At 62.0% G+C, this 21,607-nt stretch overlaps 2 protein-coding genes across 6 annotated transcripts; both read left to right on the forward strand.

Annotated features, from left to right (window-relative positions):
• The first annotated feature begins 3,251 nt into the window (after positions 1 to 3,251).
• Positions 3,252 to 14,579, forward strand: PFKL (phosphofructokinase, liver type). 5 transcript variants are annotated; one of them, XM_044673425.1, is made up of 22 exons: positions 3,252 to 3,371; positions 4,564 to 4,637; positions 4,798 to 4,875; positions 4,955 to 5,144; positions 5,240 to 5,405; positions 5,503 to 5,547; positions 5,636 to 5,744; positions 6,306 to 6,401; positions 6,600 to 6,692; positions 7,620 to 7,745; positions 7,957 to 8,021; positions 8,537 to 8,600; positions 9,711 to 9,881; positions 10,038 to 10,108; positions 10,596 to 10,683; positions 11,058 to 11,210; positions 12,197 to 12,361; positions 12,943 to 13,004; positions 13,092 to 13,203; positions 13,357 to 13,456; positions 13,541 to 13,646; positions 13,940 to 14,579. In XM_044673425.1, the coding sequence occupies exons 1-22, from the start codon at positions 3,263 to 3,265 to the stop codon at positions 14,085 to 14,087; spliced, it is 2,391 nt and encodes a 796-aa protein (XP_044529360.1). In that variant the 5' UTR covers positions 3,252 to 3,262; the 3' UTR covers positions 14,088 to 14,579. The 5 variants fall into 5 exon arrangements, with proteins under 5 accessions (XP_044529360.1, XP_044529361.1, XP_044529362.1 ...); XM_044673426.1 differs by having other exon boundaries at positions 9,735 to 9,881; XM_044673427.1 differs by having other exon boundaries at positions 8,537 to 8,585.
• A 2,796-nt stretch (positions 14,580 to 17,375) lies between these two features.
• Positions 17,376 to 18,523, forward strand: LOC123244811 (gamma-crystallin B). The gene is made up of 3 exons (XM_044673431.1): positions 17,376 to 17,384; positions 17,908 to 18,150; positions 18,248 to 18,523. The coding sequence occupies exons 1-3, from the start codon at positions 17,376 to 17,378 to the stop codon at positions 18,521 to 18,523; spliced, it is 528 nt and encodes a 175-aa protein (XP_044529366.1).
• The last annotated feature ends 3,084 nt before the right edge of the window (positions 18,524 to 21,607 follow it).

The raw sequence follows: 21,607 nt of genomic DNA on the forward strand, positions 1-21,607 counted from the left end.
ACTGTCCCGAGGCCCAGCCGGCCTCGCGGCTACACCTTCGGGCCACACCTTGGTAGCCGCCGCCCCTGAACTGGGGGGGGAACCCCGCTAGCTGCTCCCCTCGTGCCGCCGCGCCCCGGCTTGGAGGGCGCCCCCCCCCGGGGCGACTCCTCTCTGGCTAAGGAAGGGCTCTTCCTTTGGGGGTTCGCCGTTTGCTCCCCGTAACTAGAGGAGGGGGGGAGGGGCGGCCTCACTTTCTAGCCTTTGGGCCAGCCCGAGGCTGGAGCCCTGCCGAGGCCTCCGTGAGAGTCTCTCTTGCTTCTGAGGAAGGAGAAGAATTCTGAGGCTCTGGAGGTGCCCCGCCCCCCCCCCAGCCCCATGCGGCCACCTGCTACAAAAGGGGGCGCAGCTGGGGAGAGCGGCCTGGAACCGCCCCAGCTTGGGTTCGAGTCCTGCTTCTGCCGCACCCAGGGCAAGTCCTCACTGGGAGTCCCTCCCCCATTCTCCTGGGGGGTCCTGAAGGGTGGAATTCCAGTTCCCTGGACAGCCAGTGGGAGGAGCTCCAGCCCTGGGGGCGGGAAGACTCCTCGGCCTCCGTTCCCGTCGGCCTCAGACCCTGCCCAGCTCGGACTGGCTCTCCCAGGCACCCTTGCATTGGCTCCGGGGCATCGGAGGTGAAATCGTTGCAGCCAAAGAAGCTTATAGAAGTATTATAGCGTGTAAGAATATCACGGCCAGAAAGCTAAACTTGGCAATTAAGCAGGGTTGGAGTCACTTAGCTCTCTGACTCCCGGCTGACAGCCCGGGGACCCACCTCCCCCCGGAGCGGCGCCTGGAAGCATCCCGACTCCCTCGGTCCCAAAGGCACCTCTATCCCAGAGACATACATATTCCCTCTCCTGAACGCCCCCTCGGGACTCTCTTTGCTGAGTTCCCCCAGCGCGTGCTGGCAATAAAGCTTTCTCCTGCTCTGATTGCATTGTCTCGTGTGTTCCTCTGGAGGCCACCCATTTTGAACCCTAACAAAATGACTTGCCCAGGATCACACAGCTCGGAAGTGTCTGAGGTCAAATTAGAACCCAGGACTCATGCCTCCTGGCCTGGCTCTCAATTCATTGAGACCCCCAGCGGCCCCCCCGCCCTGCCCCCCCCCCAAGATCATGTCTATTAGGGGAGTCGGCCAGGCCCCAGGCTAATCAATGGGCATGTGAACAAGGGCAAACGGTAAGCCCTTCTGGGAGCTCCTGGTCTAATGGGGGAGGAAAGCACATGCCCGGGCTCTGTACCTCGACTATCCAGCCCGGATACACGCAGGGGTGGGGGTGGGGGGCGCTGAGATGGAGGAAGGCCTGCCGGGAGAGGAGCTTTTGCCATGTAGGCCTCCGGCCAGGCCGCTGGAGCTGGGCAGATGGGGGGGGGCGTGGCCTGAACACGGAACCCCTGAACTGGGGCAAACTGCAAACAGGGACGTTCCTTGGCTCGACCTTTAGGTAGAGATGGCCAAAGAGAAGCCGCTCCAGGCCACACCCTGACAGCACTGGGCTGTGGCTGTTCCCCAAACCAAGAGGGGCTCCAGGCAGACCTCAGCCCACAGAGGACCGGAGTGCTCAGCGCGCCAGAGTCCCCTCCTCGCAGGAGTAACCGAGGCATTCCGGGAGCAGCCCCTCCCCCAGGGTGGTGGCACTCACGCCCTAATCCTATCTAATAAATCTCTTTACTTTTTTTTTTTTAAACCCTTGTACTTTGGTGTATTGTCTCATAGGTGGATGATTGGTAAGGGTGGGCCATGGGGGTCAAGTGACTTGCCCAGGGTCACACTGCTGGGAAGTGGCTGAGGCCGGGTTTGAAGCAAGGACCTCCCGTCTCTAGGCCTGACTCTCACTCCACTGAGCTACCCAGCTGCCCCCTAAATCTCTTTACTTTTGAGCCAGGTTTCCGACCCTTCCCGACCCCCGCATGCACCACTGCACCCCACAACACCCGGTTGTCACCCCATAACAGGTGGACGGGAGAGGTCTCAGCCCGGAGCTCTGGGGGACCCAGAAGTAGGGGTAGAGGCTCATGGATGAGGCAGCAAAGGGGCGGGAGAGCCGGGAAAAGGCCAGCCGGTGCCTACGGCAAAGGCTTCAAAGGGGACCGGAAGGACTGGACTGAGGTCAGGAGGCCCCCCACAGAAGGCGGAAGGAGGAGCCCGAGGGGGCGGAGGGAGGCCGGGGCTGCTCCAGGAATGTCGCCCCCAAAAGAGGAGAGATGTAGAAAGAAGGGCGAGATGGAAGGCCCCGGAGGGATTGTTGAGGTGAACGAGATAGAGGTGGCAGGGAACGGGGAAGGGGGCCGCCTAGAGGGCGATGTGCCGAGTACCGAGGGCCTGGGCTGAGTACGGAAGGCCCCTTAGCTCTGGGGTGAAACCTGGTAGAAAGAGGAAGATGTGGCGAAGGGCCTGAGGAGAGAACACCAGAGCTACGGAGGACAGAGATTCCGGGCAGATGGAAGCTGCGGAGGAGAGAAAGCTACAAAGCAGCAAGTTACACGCTGAAATCTGCAAAGCTACAAAGTAGCAAGTTACACGCTGAAATCTGCAAAGCTACAAAGTAGCAAGTTACACGCTGAAATCTGCAAAGCTACAAAGTAGCAAGTTACACGCGGAAATCTGCACAGCTACAAAGTAGCCCTCCAGGCTACAAAGGGGATGTTTCACAGAGGGCGGAGGCGGTGTCAGTCTAGGTCAGGGAACCTGCCAGAACCTAGAGGCTCGTCGCCTGGCCTTAGCGGGCCGGATGAGGAGGGAGGGAGGGCAGGCCCCTCAGGAGCAGACCGCGACGGTGGGCTTGAGCAGAACTGATGCCACGGAGGATGCGCACCTGTTGGGGGTGGGGGCGGGGGGCAGGGAGGATTCGCAGTGGACCCGGAGCTGGGCGGGAAGACCCTAACGGGCCCCTCATAGTTTAGCTTAAAGCCAAGTGCCTAAAGCTCCCCGGCCCCGCCGGGCCCTTCTCTAACCCTATTGCTAAGCCCAAAGGTTCAGTTCCTGGCTCGGCCTCGGCTCCCCTGGTGGTGGCCGGAGAGTAGACCCTGGCCTGAGGGGCCTCAGTTTCCCCTACGGCAAAAAGAGGAAAGGGCGGGCCGGAGTACCGCAGTCTAAGGGGCTTTGGGGGTGGGGCCTTCCCCTGAGGGCGTGGCGAGGCGAGGCTCCTCCCCTCCCGCCTGGAGCTTGCGGCCAGAGCAGCCCCCGCCTGGACTGCGAGCAGCAGCAGCAGCAGCAGCAGCAGGAGTGGAGCGGAGCATGGCGAGCCACACGACCGCGGCCCTGGGGGGCCTGGAGCAGCTGCGAATGTGCGGGGCAGGGGCAGGCCGCGCCCTGGCCGTGCTCACGAGCGGCGGGGACGCCCAAGGTCAGTGGGAGCAGCGGAGGGGCGGAACGGGGGAGAGGCCGTCAGGGGCTCGGAGCAGGGCGCGCCGGGCGCAACCCTCCCGGGAAGGAGGCACGGGGTGGGATGCGGAAGTGGGGACTGAGTGGGGAGCCGTCGGGGGCTCCTCTGTGCGGGCGCCCCAAGTCGGGGAGGATGAAGTGGAGGGCTTCCCCCTGAGGGAGGGGGGTTTGCCCCCCCCCCCCGCCCCCCGCGAGCCTGATCCACCCCTGGGGGGAAGGGGGAGGGGAGGAGCGGGGCCGGGCCGAGGTCCTCTTTCTGCCCGACTGCGCATGCGCTGGGCCTCCAGTGGGCGGGAGGGGGAGGGGCAGCCTGCGGACGTGTGTGTCTTCACGACCCAGTCTGGCCCGTGCTGGTTCTGGCTGGAGCCACATGACCGCGTTCCTGGATGTAGATTCCTGGGGGGGTGGGGGGGGTCTGATCCGGAACTGGGCAGCTGGCTTCGGCCACCCCCTCCCCCACTTTGCAGACTGGAAGACTGAGGCGCTCTTGGTTGTAGGAATTAGCCCGGCGCTGCAGACTTGTGTGGCCTCAGTTTACTCCTCTGTGCCCTAGAGAAAAGCAGGGGGAACCCCCAAGGGCTGTCCCGGGTCTGAACCCGAACCCTGAGGGCTCCGTTGCCCAGACCGGAGGCCCCGCCAGGCTGGTGGGTTCTCTGGAACACCAGAAGCGGCCCAGCTGCCGCCCCGAGGACTTGGGGGGTCCCATGTGGCCACGTGACTTGCCCTGACTCTAGGCTGTGTGTCTGTGCTCTGTGGCTCCACCAGAGCCTCAGGTGGCCCCTCTGTAGAATGGGCAGCTCTGATCCTGCCCCATCTTGGCCCTGCCTACGGAGGGTGCTGGGCCTCCCTTTTCGGTGTAGGGGCCCCTGGTATGTGGCTGTGACCAGTGTGAGCCCTGCAGGTTCCTTCAGGTGAGCAGGGCCAAGGGCTGAGGAGGAGGAGGCTGTGCCCAAGCTGTGCCCTGAGGGTTGGAGCCACCCAGAGACCCTCCTTCCCTGCTCAGTGGTCTGTGCCTGTGGGGGAGGGGAGAAGGGGCCACCAGTGGCCCCCCCCCCCCAGGTCCTGGGGTTGGCAGAGGCCTGAGACTGAGAACAGGAGAGGGGAGGGGGCGCTCCTGGGAGGACTGGGCCGCCCACCCGCAGATCTCCTCGTAGGCATGAACGCGGCGGTCCGGGCGGTGACCCGCATGGGCATCTACGTAGGGGCCAAAGTCTTCCTCATCTACGAGGTGGGTGTCAGCCTGGTGCCTGGCATTTTATGGGGAAGCAGGCAAAGGCATGGAGGTGGGAAGGGAGGGGCCCCTCCCCCCCTTCCTGAGGGTTTCTTGTGTTTGTGGGTTTGCCCGCTGGGGGGGAGGGGCTGGCCGAGTGACCCCCCCTCCCCCGCAGGGCTATGAGGGCCTGGTGGAAGGAGGCGACAACATCAAGCAGGCCACGTGGCTGAGTGTCTCCAACATCATCCAGCTGGTAAGGCTGGGCCAGGCGGGGGGCCGGGCACGGGCTGGCCGGGGCGGCAGGGCTCCCCTGACCGGCCCGCCGCCCCCAGGGAGGCACCATCATCGGCAGCGCCCGCTGCAAGGCCTTCACCACCAGGGAGGGCCGCCTGGCCGCCGCCTACAACCTGGTCCAGCACGGCATCACCAACCTGTGCGTCATCGGCGGCGACGGGAGCCTGACGGGCGCCAACATCTTCCGCTCCGAGTGGGGGGGCCTCCTGCAGCAGCTGGTGACGGAAGGTGAGTGGGCCGAGCTGCCGGGCGGGGGGAGGGGGGGCCCCGCCGTGGCCCGGCTCTCACGGCTCCCCGTCCCCTCTCTCCATGGCCGGGCCCAGGGAAGATCCCGGAATCCGTGGCCCAGACGTACTCGCACCTCAACATCGTGGGGCTGGTGGGCTCCATCGACAACGACTTCTGCGGGACGGACATGACGATCGGCACCGACTCGGCCCTGCACCGCATCATGGAGGTCATCGACGCCATCACCACCACGGCCCAGAGGTGGGCGCCGCGCCCGGGTGGGGGTGGGGGGGGGCACTGCCTGGCGGCCTTTCGGGGGGCCTCCTGACCTCCCTCCCTTCCTCTTGCTTCGTCGCAGCCACCAGAGGACGTTCGTGCTGGAGGTGATGGGCCGCCACTGCGGGTAAGGGGGGGGCCGTGGGTGCACCAGGGCGGGCGGGGGGGGGGCGGCGTTCGGGCCCCTCCTCATCCCCACCCCCGCTCCTCGCCAGGTATCTGGCCTTGGTGTCCGCCTTGGCGTCGGGCGCCGACTGGCTCTTCATCCCCGAATCCCCCCCTGAGGACGGCTGGGAAAACTTCATGTGTGAGAGACTCGGGGAGGTGAGTGGCAGCCACGGGGCTCGCCCACGCCAGCTGTATACCCGCTGGAGAGGCGGTGCCTAACGGGTGGGGTATTGGGCAGGCCGAGCCCACAAACGGCTGCCCTCCACGTGCCCCCCCGGGAGGAGGCTTTGGGGACGGAGGAGACGAGGACTTGGCCAAGAGACTTGCCCACAGTCACCTTGTCGACAAGCTGCAGCCCGGAGATTCAGGCCTGGCTCTGGGGGACCCTGGGCGAGAGCCTTCTCTGAGCCTCAGTTTCTCCATCTGGGAAAGAGAACTTAGGCCGGGGCTTTTGGGGGTTCAGTGGGGGCTCCTGGAGGGCCTGTGGCTCTGCCCCTCCCAGCACAGAGGCTCGAGCTCTGTAGCAGGGCATTAGCAAGGGTCTGGTTGTGTGCCCGCCCCCCGCCCCCCGAGCTGTCAGGCAGGCCCAGGAGGCAGGAGCCGGCCCGCCTCAGCCGGCGTTTGCCCGACCTCCCATTTACGAGAGGGCGGAAGCTCCTAACGAGCCAGAGGGCAGACCAGACCACAGAGCTGAGGGGGGTCACCGTTGCCTTCCAGACGCGAAGCCGAGGCTCCAGGCTCAACATCATCATCATTGCAGAAGGCGCCATCGACCGCCACGGGAAGCCCATCACGTCGGCTTACGTGAAGGACGTGAGTACCTGGTCCCCTCCCCCCCCCCCACTGTGTTGGTTGCATTTGCCCCACCCTGGCTGGGGGCCCTGCTTTGTGCCCAGGCCTGTGCTGGCGGCGGCCGGGCTTTCTCCACGGGCTCCCCCAAACCCAGGCGGGCCTGCCTAGTGATGGCCGGGGGGGGGTGGCCGACTCCAAGTCTTCTCTTCCCCCCCTTAGCTGGTGGTCCAGCGCCTGGGCTTTGACACTCGCGTGACTGTTCTGGGCCACGTGCAGCGGGGAGGGACGCCTTCTGCCTTTGACCGGGTCTTGGTAAGTTTTCTTTGTGTGTGCACGCATGTGCGTGTGCGTGCAGGTTCCATTAGGCGCGTCGCTCCCACTGGCCACGTGTGTGGCCACATTGCAGTGTGCTCAGTATTGCGTGTAGACATCACAGCAGAAGAGGCGAAGGCTGCCCCTTCCCCGCTGCCTGGGGTTCCCAGAATTCCTCCTCCCCCCTCTAGTCCCCAGAGAGTCCCTCGCCAGGCCTTGGGTGGGGGGGCGCCTCACACGGACCTCTCGGGACCTGCTCAGGGCCTGCTCAGGGCCGCCCAGGTTTTCAGGCTTGGTCTCTGCTGGGCGTCCGGGGCCCAGAGGCCTCTCTTCAGCCGGCCTCTTCTCTGGAGCCGCATGGTGAAGGGGCGGGTGGCCCCCCTCCAGGAGGGATCCCGGGCCGCCTTGCCCAGGGAGGAGGGAGCGAGCTGTGGGGCTCGAGGAAGGAGCCGGAGCGGCCTAGCTGAGGGCGGTAAGCACGGTGCTACAGAGGGTTCCGGGGACAGCGAGGACGACGGCGGGACAGCCCAGAGGCTGAGAGGCCTGTCCCCTGCCGGCCCACCCCTGGGGGAGCCCAGGGGCTCGTCATAAATATAGGCCTGGCAGTGTCTGTACTCATGTCCCCACCCTTCCCCAATGGCACACGGCTGGGCGCTGCACTGGGGCTCCTCACGGGACCGTTAGAGGCTTTAGGCGTGCCCGGCTCTCCCCCACAAGGGCGCAGCTCGATGGCTTCAAATGTCTTCCTGTTGGAGCTGTGGCTGCCACGAAGCCAGACGTGCCCCCCTCTGGGTCCAGATGGCTCTGTTGGCAGGGAGAGTCCTGAACCCGCACTGGGGACGAATGGCCTTTCCGTGGGGTTCGCTGCTCCCCCAAGGAGCAAAGGGAGGACCTAAGCGTACGGGCTGACCACGGCGTCCTTTCCAGAGCAGCAAGATGGGCATGGAGGCTGTGATGGCCCTGCTCGAGGCCACGCCGGACACGCCCGCCTGCGTGGTGAGCCTTTCTGGGAACCAGAACGTGCGCCTGCCACTGATGGAGTGTGTCCAGGTGGTGAGTGTCCGTCCGTTCCCCGGGCTGTCCCGGATGGAGGAAGGGCCCTTTGACCCAGGAGGCCGGGGGACGGCCTGATCCTCTCCCCAGAAAGAGCTTCTCTGTGGCCACCTGTGGGTCGCCTTCCCCTTTGCCCACTTCCCACGGGCCCCGGGCACTTTGACCCGCTCCTCGCTGCGGCCCACTCCACGCACTCGCTTTCTCTCCCCAGACGAAGGAAGTGCAGAAAGCCATGGACGAGAAGAGGTTTGATGAAGCCATCCAGCTGCGGGGGAGGTGAGAGGCAGAGCCCAGCTGCGGGGCCTCTGGGCAGGGAGGGCTTCACCCACCCATCGGTCACAAGGCCCCGGCCACTGGACAGTGCTGCCCCGGGTGTCTATCCCCAGCTGCTTGGGGGGAAGAGGGCACCCTTAGGAGCTAGCTGGCTGTTCTGCGGATCCATTTCTTGGGGTCCCTCTTTCTCGAGGCTTCCTTTCCTCCAAGACTCGGCACCCCAGGTGGGCTCTAGAGAAGCCAGAAGCAGCCTTTGGCTCAAGATGCAGCCTCTGTCTCAGCCCAGCCCTGGCACTGGCTCCCCAAGGCCGCTTCCCCCATCAGGGCATAAGAAACCCTGGCCTTAGCTCTAGTAACGGTGGCATCCTCAACAAGCCGGGGGGGGGGGGGGGATGAGAACAGGACAATGACTTGCCCAGAGTCTCCCAGTGTATTCTCTGGTTCTCTTTCTGTGTATCTCTGGCTTTCTCTCTCTGCCCATCTCTCCCTGAGCTTCTTGCCTGGTCCCTCCTTTGCAGGAGTTTTGAAACCAACTGGAACATCTACAAGATGCTGGCCCATCAGAAAGTCTCCCAGGAGAAGGTAAGGCTCTCATGGGGCCCTTTGCTGTACAGACAGGGAAACCGAGGCAGGGAAGGGCCTTAGTCAAGGCCCCATGCCAGGACTACCCGTAAGATCCTGTCACAGAAGTTGTGTCTGGATGAGTGTAGCCTGAGCAAGGGGCTGAGGGCCAGAAAGACCCAGCACGAGGTGGGGGCCCACTTTGGGGCCTCTCTCTGGTGGGCCCAGGGGCCCCGTCCTGCTTTCATTTTAAGATTCCTGAGGCGCCTCCCTCACCACCCTCCAGAGACAGATTCATGCCCTAGTCCCAGAGATAGGCTTGGCCACAACTGGGATTTGAACTCGGGCCCAGGGAATCCAAGTTTACCTCTGACTTCTGTGCTGGATGTGTCAGTGAGTTTCAGCAAAGGCTTTCCCGGCTTGTCCTCTTCTTGTGGAGAGCAGAAAGGTGGGAACTAGAGAGGAAGATGCTGAGAGGGGGGTCAGTCTGATTGAACAGCATAGCGGCAGGCCAGGGCCTGTGGAAGTGTGGGAGGTAGACAGGATCACGAGACCATCCTGGTGGACCAGAGTGTGGGGCTGAGACGAGTGCCCTGAAACGTGGGAGGAATGAACATGGCATCTTGGGCTTGACCACAAAACCCAACTTCTCCAGAACAAGAGGAGGAACACCATATTGGCCTGTGCCCTTGGGGGCAGGAATAAGGATGCTCCAGGCCCCCATCCTCCCCGCTAGGTTGCCGCATCACGCTGGGTGCCACCAATAGGGTGGCCTTTGATCAGTGGCAGTGTCCAGAGGAGGGCAGCTAGCCTAGTGATGAGCCATAAGAGGCTTTGGGGTCAGGACAGCCTCTTTGAGTGTCCCAAAGGCTTCCTCATTTGGAGGGTGGCCCCAGACACTGGAGGGAAGTGGCCAACAGGCTTGTTGTGGATTGGGCTGCTTCCAGAGTTGGGGGAGCCTGACTCCTCCTTTGAGGGCTCCAAACCAAGGCGCGTCAGCCAGATTCCTCCTCAGGTGAACCCTAAGGTCCCTTTCAGGGGGTGAGTGACTTCCCTCTGACAGTGTCACAAAGCAGGCCTTCTCCCCTTGGAGCAGCCTTTGGCAGGCCAGTGCCCAGAGCTTGGCCTCAGGCTCTGGTTTCTGCCTCTGTCCAGAGTAACTTCTCCGTGGCCATTCTGAATGTGGGGGCTCCAGCCGCAGGCATGAACGCTGCCGTAAGGTCCGCGGTGCGGACCGGCATATCCCAGGGACACAAGGTCTACATCATTCATGATGGCTTCGAGGGCTTGGCCAAGGGGCAGGTATGTCCACATAGAAGGCAGGGCTGGGCTGTGCCTGTGGCCAACGATGGGCTGGGGAGGGTGCAGGTGGGCCCTCAGAGATAGCCCTCAATTGAGAAGGCCCTGGATCGGCCTCCATCCCCAGAAGCCAAGTCCTTACATTTGGTCACCCCACAGGTGCACGAGGTGAATTGGCATGATGTCGCTGGCTGGCTGGGGCGAGGAGGGTCAATGCTGGGGACCAAGAGGTCAGCACTTGGGGAGCTGGGAGGGGCTTGGGGCTTGGAGGGACTCTTAGGCATCCAGCCCCACCACACCCTAAGCAGAGAATTTCAGACAAATGAATGGTCACCCAACCTGTAAGGGAGACCTCCAGTGACGGGGAGCTCACCACCTCCAGGTGGCTCAATTCTCTGTGTCAGGAGGGTCCTCTTTCATGTTAAGTGGTAATCCTGCCCAGTAGCCGTTCGTGTGCGTGCGTGCGTGCGTGTGTGTGTGTGTGTGTGTGTGTGTGTGTGTGTGTGCAAGCGTGCGTGTAGGGGGGTGTCTGCTGGGCTGGAGCTTTTCAGCCTGGATTGCCTCCTGGTCGGGGCTGGAGGAGAGAGCAGGGTTTGGTGGAGTTGATGCTGGTGATCTTCCTAGCCTCAGGGGAGGGTCTTCATGGGGATGGGGGGGGGGGGCGCTGTCAGTGATGGGCCTGAGAGCACCCAGCGAGTGACCAGTCTTTGCTCCCAGGACTTTGCCCAAAACTTGCCTGGAGAAAATTGTGGAAAATGTGCGAGCTTACAACATCCAGGCCCTGCTGGTCATTGGAGGCTTTGAGGTGAGAGCAGCACCCGCAGGGCCCCCAGGGTTCTGCCCAGCAGCCCCCTCCCCTGCCACCTCAGGCCTGATTCAGATGCATTCAAAAAGGCATAAGGAGGGAATTGGCGCTCAGTGGACAAGAATGCCTGCCAAGCTAGACTCCTTCCTAACTGGGTGACCCTAGACAAGTCACTTAACTCCCATTGCCTGGCCCTTAACACTTTTCTGCCTTGGAACTGATCTGCAAAATTGCTGCTAAGATGGGGGGGTCAAGGGGGCCATCAGCCCCAGGAGATGAACAGGCAGAGCTTTCATGAGAGGGGTGCCCTCGAGGGCAGGGGGAGCATAGGGGCAGTGCCAGGGCTGCTTATGCCTGGCTCCTCCTCTCTCCAGGCCTACGAAGGCGTGCTGCAGCTGGTGGAGGCCCGCAGTCAGTATGAAGAGCTCTGCTTTGTCATGTGTGTCATCCCTGCCACCATCAGTAACAATGTCCCTGGCACCGACTTCAGCCTGGGCTCTGACACAGCCGTCAACGCTGCCATGGAGGTGAGCATGCCCTGCGTTCAGCTGGCCGGGGTCCTCACTGGCCGAGCGGCAGATTCCTCCTCTCTTCTCTGCGTAGCCTCGGCTGTCCTCCAGGGCTTTGGGCTGGGCTGTCTGGCAGGCCCTTCTCTTTGCCTCAGTTTCCCTTCTCGGTAGACTTGGCTGGCAGCCCCTTCTCTGCTTAAACGGACTGATGCCAAGCTGGCCCCTCTCTTCCTGACCTCCTGCTCCTTTGGGTTAGCGAGCCCTCAGGGGCCCAGGGTTCAAATAGGACTCAGACATTCTCATGCCCCCATGGAGGAGCTGACCCCAATGTGCTTAATCACAGTTGGGGAGATTGAGAGGTGGAAAAGGCCCAGGGCAGGGGGTGAAAGTCGCCCTCCACAATGGAAGGTCTTTGATGGGCTCTCTGATATCCCCCCAGAACCAACATTACACTTTACTTGCCCAGAGTCTACAGTGGGGCCCTGGGTCATCCCAGGAGTAAGTAACTCCATAGCCCTGATCTCCACCACCATGTCCTGGCTGGCGTGGAGAGCAAGCATTGATTCACCGTCCCAAAGGACGGGCATGTCTTCTGTTTCCAGTTCTTTGCATCCATGAAAAGAGCTGCTATCAGTCATTTTGTACATTTGGGCTCCACCCCAGAAGTGGTGCCTCTGGGTCAGAGCGGATGCAGGGCTTGGTGGCCCTTTGGGCAGCGTCGTCCATTCTCCAGAATAGTTGGATTCAGCTCCACTGACAATGCATCAGTGTGCCTCTGGGTGTCCCACCTCCCTGCCGTGTTAACCAATCTGAGGGTGTGAGGTAGAGCCTCGGACCAGCCTTTTTCTTACAGAAAGGGAGCCCAGCAGGTGGGGGAGGTGGCTGGCTTGTGCGGGCTCAGTAGCAGATGATTACTACGTTTGGGCTAGTCTTGGCTCTCCAGTGGTGGCCAGCCCTGGGAGAGGGGAACCCCGTGTCCCATCCCCTCCCTGTCACCCCCACAGAGCTGCGACCGCATCAAGCAGTCGGCTTCTGGCACCAAGAGGCGGGTGTTCATCGTGGAGACGATGGGAGGCTACTGTGGGTACCTGTCCACGGTGACGGGCATCGCAGTGGGGGCTGACGCCGCCTACGTGTTCGAAGACCCCTTCACCATCCACGACCTGAAGGTGCGAGGCGGGAGAGCTGCCGCCACCTCTCAGGGTGGGGCGAGTCGCAGGGGCCGACGCCACCCTCCTCAGTCTGGCACGGGGCCCAGGGGGTTACAAAGGAGGTGGCCCAGCAGCACCCAGGAGTTAGGGAATTTGGGGGAAAGGTAGGATTCGAACTAGGGTCCTCTGACTCCGGCCAGGCTCCTGCTGCCCTTGGACTCAAGTCTCCCAGGCCCTTCTGAACTTGCGGCCAGGCTGACCCACCCGCATGCCTCACGAATCCTCAGCGTGGGCCCTCCCTGGAGCCAGACTCGGCCCCTTTTTAGTGGAGGGGAGGAGAGGCCCTTGGATCCCTCGGGCTTGGGCTCTGGCAGGCTTTTCGGCGGGAGCCTCACTCCCTTCTTTGAGCGACAGACTCTGGAATGCTGGGAATGGGAGGGAAGCCTTCTAGATAGAAGTGGGGCTCAGTCCTGGGGGGGGGGGACGAAGGAAGAGGGTGCTGGGACTCCAGAGTCTCCATCCACGGCTTGGGCGGGGCGGGCCAAGGTGCCTGGCCGCCTCCCCCCAGTCCCGGCAGATCCCCCTCCTGTTCCCTTTAGGCCAACGTGGAACATTTGACGGATAAGATGAAGACGGACATCCAGCGGGGGCTGGTGCTGCGGTGAGTGCCATCAGGGGGCAGCCCAAGAAGGGGCGCTGGGGGGAGGGAGAGAGCGAGGCCCAGGCAGGGCTGCCCTTGTTCCTCCAGGAATGAGAAGAGCCACGAGCACTACACCACGGAGTTCCTGTACAACCTGTACTCCTCCGAAGGGAGAGGAATATTCGACTGCCGGACCAACGTCCTGGGACACCTGCAGCAGGTGCGGGCAGGGCCGGGCCGGCCTCAGTTTCCTTCTTTGTCAAGCCTGCGGGCTCAGAGAGGACGGAGCCAGGGGGCAGGGGTTGGCCCAGGAGGGAGGCCAGAGGTCCCCCCGGGCAGCCCCTGACCAGCCCAGCACCGACTCTGCTTGCAGGGAGGAGCCCCGACCCCCTTCGACCGAAACTACGGCACCAAGCTCGGGGTGAAGGCCATGCTCTGGATGTCCGACAAGCTGCGGGAGTCCTATCGGAAGGGTGCGTGCCCGGAGGCGGGGGGGGGGGGGTCCCCTGCTCTCCCCCACCCCGGCCTCGCCCTCATCCCTGCCTTCTTCCCCCCAGGACGCGTCTTTGCCAACTCGGCCGACTCGGCCTGTGTCATTGGGCTGAGGAAGAAGACGGTGGCCTTCAGCCCGGTCACCGAACTCCAGAAGGTCACGGATTTTGAGTGAGTCTGGCCGAGGGTTAGCTTCCCCCCTCCCCCCCCCAGGTGGTGTGGGCCCTTCCTCTCCCTCCGTGCACTGGCCTCCTCCTCCTGGATGCCCACCAGGCTATGCTTAGTGGCCACACAAACGCGTCCTTGTAAGGGAATGAGAGTGGAGGCTTCCTGGGTCGGTCATGAGGCCTCAGGCCCTGCCTGGCCACAGGAGGGGGCGGCTGGGAAGGGGCTGAAGCACAGCCAGCTGTGGGGGGAGGAGGCTGGACGGTGGGCCTCAGGCAGGCTCCTCTCCTGCCCCACAGACACCGCATGCCCCGGGAGCAGTGGTGGCTGGACCTGCGGCTCATGCTCAAGATGCTGGCCAACTACCAGATCAGCCTGACCGAGTACGTGCCGGGGAAGATGGAGCACGTGACGCGGCGCACCCTGAGCATTGAGAAGGGCTTCTGAGCCTCGCCGGCCTCCCCCAGCGCCCCCTCCACGGCTGCGCCGCCCGCTGTCCCGGGCCCCGGGGACACCTTAGCCTCGGCAGGGAATGTGCCAGGCGGGAGCCAGGCGCTCGGTGCTCTTTGGGGGCCCAGACGCAGCCTGCTGACGTCACAGCCAAGTACCTCCTTTTGTAGTTGGGGAAACTGAGGCCTGATGGAGGGGAGAAACCGGAGGGACCACCGAGGCCCCGTAGGCTGAGCCCCTCTTGACAGATGGGGAAACTGAGGCCAGGCTCAGAATCATCTCATCATTGCTCCCCACCCTCACTAGTTAGTCTGCATGAGGAGGAGGTGACCTTCTTGTGGTCGTGCAGCCAGGGCCCAGCCTGTGCCAGCAGGGCAGGGGTGGCAAGCTGGCCGCCCTGGACGGGGCCCCGGAGCTGTGCACATTCTACTGGGGTCACACTGTGTCTGTGTCGTGTGTGTGAGATTAAAAACCCACCGAGTGAGCGAACGCGTGTCATGTGGTGGATTTGGGGGTCACGAGAGGCCGTGAGACAAAAGGTGGGGCCCAGCCACAGCGCCCGCAGACCCACGGCCAGTGGCAGGGGCAGCCCTGCTGCGGCTGGAGCCCCTTCAGCTTGCCACGAGGCCAGACGTCCCACATGTGCCCGGCTGCCTTCCTGCATACCTTCTTCCCTTCATCCCCTTCTCCCCCTTGGGCAGCTCAGCTCTGACTCCGCCCCTTGTCCACATGGAGCAGCAGTGAAGGGGAAGGTTGCTGGCCCAGAGCTGGGTGGAGGAGGAAGCCTCCTGGGGGGGGGGAACTGCAGAATCTCGAACTGACAACAGAAAAGCCCCTGTGATCCTTCTCCAGCCTCTGCTTGAACACCTCTAGTCATGGGGAGCTCACTGCCCAGGTGGGGTTGGCACTTGTTTCCTCTGATCCAACCCAAACAGCCACTCACATCTTCCATCCTGCCCTCTGGCGCACAACAGCACAGACAAACCAACCTTCCTTTCCCCGATCAATCAATAAACCCAAGTGCTACATGGGCCAGGCACCATGCTAAGTGCCAGGGATGCAGAAAGAGGCAGAAGGTGCCCTCAAAAAGCTCATGCAAGCAAATGCATGCGAAGAGAGCTCTAGGCAGGATAAATGGGAAATTGAGGAAGGCTTCCTGGAGGAGGCAGGATTTCAGCTGGGACTTGAAGTCAGCAGATGGGCTGGAGGAAGGAGAATGTTCCAGGCATGGGGGTCATCTGCGGAAAATGCCCAGAGCCAAGAGATGAACACAAGCCAGGAGGGCAGTGGCGCTGGGTTGAAGAGTATGTGTCACAGTGAGCTGGGAGACTCGAGAGGCAGGAGGGGGCCAGGTTATGAAGGGCTTTGAGTGCCAAACTGAGGGTTTTGTTTCTGATCCTGGAGGCTATAGGGAGCCAAAGGGCTTCACTTTGATGGCCAAACAGAAGGTGGATTGGGATGAGGAGAGACAAAGCAGGCAGATGCATCCTCCCCTTCCCCCACCTACTATTCTAATAGTTTAGGTGGGAAGTGATGAGGGCCTGCACCAGGGTCAGGACAGACTTAGAAGAGAGGTGAAATCAACTAGAGATATTGCAAAGGTGAAATGATTACAAACATGAAACAGACAAAAGATATTACAAAGGTGAAATGATTGATTACAAACATGAAACAGAAGAAAGATATTACAAAGGTGAAATGGAGGAGAGATGACCAACAATGTAATGTAATGGACAAGATATTACAAGGGTGGAGTGAGACGGGAGTCTAGGATGTTGCTTAAGGTCCTGATCCTGAGGGGCAGAGGAGATCGAGTCCCCTTTACAATGACAGGGAAGGGGTGGAGAGGTTTAAGTGGGAAAAGTTAATGAGCTCTTCTGGACATGCTGAGTTGCAGATGTTTCCCAGACATCTAGTCCAAGATGGCTAATAGGCAGCTGAGGATGCAAATTGTAGGAGAGATTGGGGCAGGGAAGGTAGGTGGGAGAAGATTACATAGTCACTAAATCCATGGGAGCTGGTAAGACACCAGTTAAAGTAGTACAGAGGGAGAAGGCCCAGGACAGAACCTGAGGGACCCCTCTGATAGGAGGTATGACCTAGAGGAGGATCCAGCAAGGGAGACTGAGAAGTGGCGAAATAGGCAGGAGGAGAACCAGGAGAGGGGCGTCCCAAAAACCTAGAGGGAAGAGGGTGCCAAGGAGGAGAGTGACACCAGCAGTGTCCAAGGCTGCAGCCTTGTTCCGAGGTCAAGGAGAATGAGAACTGAGAAAAGACCATTGGATTTGGCCACTAAGAGACCACTGGTCACTTTGGAAAGGTGGAATTGGTGGAACAATGACGTCATCCTCCAGATTGTAAGGAGTTAGGAAGAGATACGAGGGGAGGTGGAGGCCCCAGTCGTACAGATGAGAGGAGAACATCTCAAATAGTTATTACTAAAAAGCCTTTTGGTTGGGGGCAGCTGGATAGCTCAGTGGATTGAGAGTCAGGCCTAGAGACGGGAGGTCCTGGGTTCCAATCTGGCCTCAGCCACTTCCCAGCTGGGTCACCCTGGACAAGTCACTTGACCCCCATTGCCTAGCCCTTACCACTCTTCTGCCTTGGAGCCAATACACAGGATTGACTCCAAGACAGAAGGTTTTAATAAAAAATAAAAAGCCTTTTGGAGTTTAGCTGCATAGGGCAGAAGAGAGATCAGGGAGAGTCATTGGGGGGAGGGAAGGGTCAAGGAGGGGATTTTTGAGGGTGGGAAAGGCTGCCGAGAAGATGGGGACTTTCTCCCTCAAAGCTCCGGCCAGGGAGCGTGGGAGGTGGACAATGGGCAGAGATGCGGCCTGGGGGAGGTGAGGAGGGCTCGGAGAGGGTCCAGGGCAGGCCGGTGGGCTTTCCCTTCCTCTGTCCCTCTGTGATGAATGGGCCAGAGCCGAGTAGTGGCATCTTTGCTCAGGAGGCGGGTCTCCGGGGATACTGTTGGGCGTGGAGTCGGGGCAGCCCTAGCAGCACGGCTGGATTTTTTCCGAGTCGCTGCCAGGCCATTTCAGCGCAGTCATCTGGCAATGAAAAGCTGTGGCGTCCTGTGGGAGGTCCCAGCCCTCCCCACACAAAGGAAGTGCCAGGCTCAGCAAGACTCTCCCGGGTGGGGGCCACAGGCTGCTGACTCAGAGCTGTTACAAATCCCCCACTGAAAGGCAGCTGATCTGGGTCCTTGGGGTGCCATGGCTATAAAGAGGGCTCACCCAGGCCTCTGGAGCTACCTGCTCCTGGCCCCGGCTCTCCTGCAATATGGGCAAGGTAACCCGCGGGACCTGGGCAGATGGGGCTGTCTGGAGGGTGGCTGACGCGGCACAGGCAGCTGGGATGGGCATCAGGGGGCCATCGAGGCAGGGTGCCCAGCCTCTTCTCAAGGGGAAATGATTTCTTACGAGAATGGTGCCGCCGTAGTCGGGCGGCCATTTGGGAGAGGCCAGGCAGAGCCCCAGCCCTCCGGCTGAGTGCTGGCAGCTGGTTGGGTGGCCCTGGTTTGGGGGGCCATCAGGAAAGCAGGCAGGGCATGGCCTTCAGCCACTACGTGAGGCCCGGAGTGTCCCTGCTGTCGCTCGGTCTCTCTAGGCCTCGGTCTCCCTCTCTGTAAAGCGAAGGAGTTGGCCAGGGGGAGCTCAGAGGCTCCTTCCAGCTGCGGCCCCAGGGCGTGGGTGGAGGGTGGCGAGGATGGCCCAGAAGCCTCTTGGCTGAGGACGGGCCCGCAGAGGGGTCGGCAGGACAAGAGATGGAAAGAGCCCCCGCCTGGGCTCTGGCCGGCTCTCTCTCTCCCCAGATCACCTTCTACGAGGACCGCCATTTCCAAGGCCGCTGCTATGAATGCAGCAGTGACTGCGCCGACCTGCAGGCCTACTTCAGCCGCTGCAACTCCGTGCGGGTAGACAGTGGCTCCTGGGTCCTGTACGAGCAGCCCAGCTACAAAGGCTACCAGTACTTCCTGCGGCGCGGCGAGTACGCGGACTACCGCCAGTGGATGGGAAGCAGCGACTCCGTCCGCTCCTGCCGCCTGGTGCCCAGGGTGAGTGGCCCGGGCCGGCCCTGGGGCGGAGGGGGAGGGCCGGGAGCCCTGGGAAGGCTCGGGCCCGGCTCAGGGCCCGCCCTTGCTTTCCCTGCAGCACGAAGGCTCCTACCGCATGAGGATCTACGAGAGGGAGAACTGTGCCGGGCAGATGATGGAGTTCACCGAGGACTGCTCGTCCGTCCACGAGCAATTCCACCAGCAGGACGTGCTGTCCTGTAACGTCCTGGAGGGCTACTGGGTCCTCTACGAGCAGCCCAACTACCGGGGCCGCCAGTACTTCCTGCGGCCCGGCGAGTACCGGCGCCACACCGAGTGGGGGGCCAGCTCAGCCGTCCTGGGCTCCTTCCGGCGGGCCGTGGAGAGCAGTTAGGCGCCCTCGGACACCCGCTGGCTGTGCTCTTTCCAAACGAAATAAAAGTATTTCTTGCTGAGCCGAGACTCTGATTCCCGCGTCGACGAAAGGGGGGACGCCTCGAGCCTGGCCCCATTCCCGTGCGGTTGCCCTACCTCGGGCCCGTCCTTTCCTGAAGTTACAAAATGGCCAACTGAGGCCCCAAGAGGAGGAATGAGCAGGAGTCAGGGCTAGAGCCTGGGGCGTGGCAGGGTTGGTGTGAAGGCGCCTGCCCAGGAGGCTGCTCCACGAGGGCTGTGGGACTCTGGGCAAGTCCCTTCCCCGTTCTAGGCCTCCGTTTCCCCCTCTGTAAAATGAGGGGACCAGGCTCTCTCCAGTATCTCTCTAAGGTCTGACACAATGCAGATTTTCCAGGCCCGGCACACCTCCGACTTTGCTCAGGGCTGGCTGGCATTCCCTCCCGCTGGCCCTGCCCTATTAGATGTCTCCGAGCTGACTGGCTTCTCTCAGTGGCCCAAACAGCCTCCTTGAGGCAGGGAGAGGTTTGGGGGAGCCACTCCCTCCCCGCATGGCCCCATTCCATGGCCCCATTGGGCCCCTTCTTCCCCTCCTCTCTGTTCTCCCCTCCCCACGGACCCCCGCTAGGAAGGACTCTTCTGGGAGGATGCCAGGGCCTGCTTCCTCTCACCATCTGCCTCGTACATGGCTCGGGCGGCCGCGGCTGTGGAAATCTTTCCTCGAGTCGAATCCAGGGGCCTGGCTCTGGGCAATGCTGGGCAAAGGTTCAAGGACCAGGAGCCGCCCGGGGGAGGACGTCTCCAGTAGAGCCCCGGCCATGGAGAGCAAACATCCCGATGGCCTCTGGGACAGGCCCGGCCGGCACTCACCCAGGCTGAGCTTCACACCCCCTGGGCTGGGCCTACCTGAAGAGAACCTGCTCTCTGGGCGCCCAGAGCCCCTCGGCAGGGGCCCCTCACCTTGCCAACTTGTTGTCGGGGCTCCGGAATCGTGACTCCCCTCCTGCGGGTCCGAGCCATCTGGGAGAGCCATCATGCAGCAGCTAAGACAGAGCCAGCCTGCCTGCCTCAGTGGCGCCATCACGCCTCCTGTATCAAGGAAGCCAAAAGCAGCTCCTTCCATTCTCCCACGATCCCATGCCGCCAGGAGGCCTTCCCTCACGGGCCCCGATGAGGGAGCCTTTCCCCTGGGCCAAAGGCCCGGGACGCAGTCGCCCTCTGCCCAGGACTGGGCTGTGCTGGACAGGAACGTGGCCCTGTCTTTGAGGAGCCATGCTGGGCTCCGTGGAAACCCGGTGCCGGGGGGGGGGGGGGGGGCGTCAGGTAGTTTGAGGGGGAGAGCCCCGACCCCTCAGAGGCTCCACGGGCGGCAGCACCAGAGCAAATGAAGCCTCCCCAAAAGGGTGCAAAGGGAGGGAGGGAGACCCCTCCAGACTCCAGGCCAGGCAGCCTACCCACAGCACAGAGCCAGCCAAGTGGGGCAGGGAGGGACAGGACATGGGAAGCAGGCCTGGAGAGAGGGGGAGCCACCCGAGGGAGGCCTCCAGTGTCCCTTTGGCGCTTACGCTGGAGGTGGCAGAAGACGACGACAGGCCAGCCGAATCCCCTTCGTTATCTGGTGACGGCCACGATACATACAGTGTCGTCTCTAGAACGTCTAGACACGCTGGCGCTCACACCTAAGAGCTGGGGCTCTGGGGATGGGGAGGGCACGAGGCAGGGCAGGGCAGGGCCCTCCTCTAAGAATCCTGGGAAGAGCCACTGAGCGACTGAGACTCGAGCTCCAGGCTCACTTCGGATAGAAGCCTGTTTCCTCTGGTGTAAAATGAGTCAGGCCGGAGGGCCTTGAAGCCCCCTTCCTGGAGCACAGCAGAAGCTATGAGAGAGGGAGGCCACCCGAAAGATCTGGGCTCCAGCCCCGCTTTGGACACATCCTGCTTGTGAGAGGCCCAGCAAGGAGGGGCAGGAGGGAGGGGTCCCCTTCAGGGCTCTTGTCCTACGAAATCGGCCTCTCCAGAAAGACTGAGTTCCGCTTCTCCTGCTCTCTCCATTCTTCTAGGGGTGCCCCTTGCTGCCTTGCATACAGCAGGAGCCCAATAAGCAATCCGATGTGCAATGCCGAACATCTCCACCAGAGGGCAGGCTCAGCACCGCCCAGCCAGCTCAAGAGCAGACATGGAGACGCGGCCTGGACATCAACACTCATGGAGGCTGCTGACCTGGAGACCCCAAGCTCAGACCAAAGGCCGACTGCTCTGCTGTTCCTGGCCAGCCTCCATCCATCCCCACTCCGGAGGACCTCAAGCTTCTCCCCAAGGCTTGGCCTTCTGCTCTGACACCCAAGATGGACATCTGTAGGGAAATGGCCGCCCCTCATCTCGATCTCGGTGCAGATTGAGCGGATCCCCCAAACAATGAAGAGGTGACTCAGGGCAGATCTAAGCTGGCCGCTGACAGCCATGGAGAGAGAGCGGGCCGACCCTCAGCAAGAATCCTCGCTGGGGCCCTCCCTAGAGGCCAGGCCTGGAGGAACCCTAACCAGGAGGTGACCCACGCAGGCCAGCCCCATCTTGACCCTGAGGGCCAAGAAGGCCTCTATTTCTTCCTCCCGGGGGGACACTTGGAACAGAGCTCTCCTCTCCCCCTTGATTTGATTCAAGCCATTCTCATTCTCAACCATTAAGGACCTTTAGGTGCCAGGCACTGTGCTAAGGGCTGGGGGTGCCACACAGAAAAGGCATCCAAAAGGGGGGGCACCAGGGATGCTCGCTGAGGCTAAACAGTCCATACCCTGCAGGCTCCAGGCCCTTTGACCAAGTAGCCAATAGGCAGCTCTCATTAAGTGTTGGCCATGCCAGTCCTGAGGCTCCAAGCTTCTCCTGGCCCTGGTCCTTGTTTCAGACCCAATGCGGGATGACAGAGAGAGAGAGAGAGAGAGAGAGAGAGAGTGCTGGAGGCAGGGGCGACCCAGGCTGCCTCCGACACTCATTATTGCTGACCATGTGTAGAGGACCCTGGGCAAGGAGCCACCTCTTAAGAGTCTGATTCCTTATCTGCAATGGAGAGGGGGAGGGAGGGAGAGACA

Source organism: Gracilinanus agilis, chromosome 4 (genome assembly GCF_016433145.1).
Source record: "Gracilinanus agilis isolate LMUSP501 chromosome 4, AgileGrace, whole genome shotgun sequence".
Lineage (NCBI taxonomy): Eukaryota > Metazoa > Chordata > Mammalia > Didelphimorphia > Didelphidae > Gracilinanus > Gracilinanus agilis.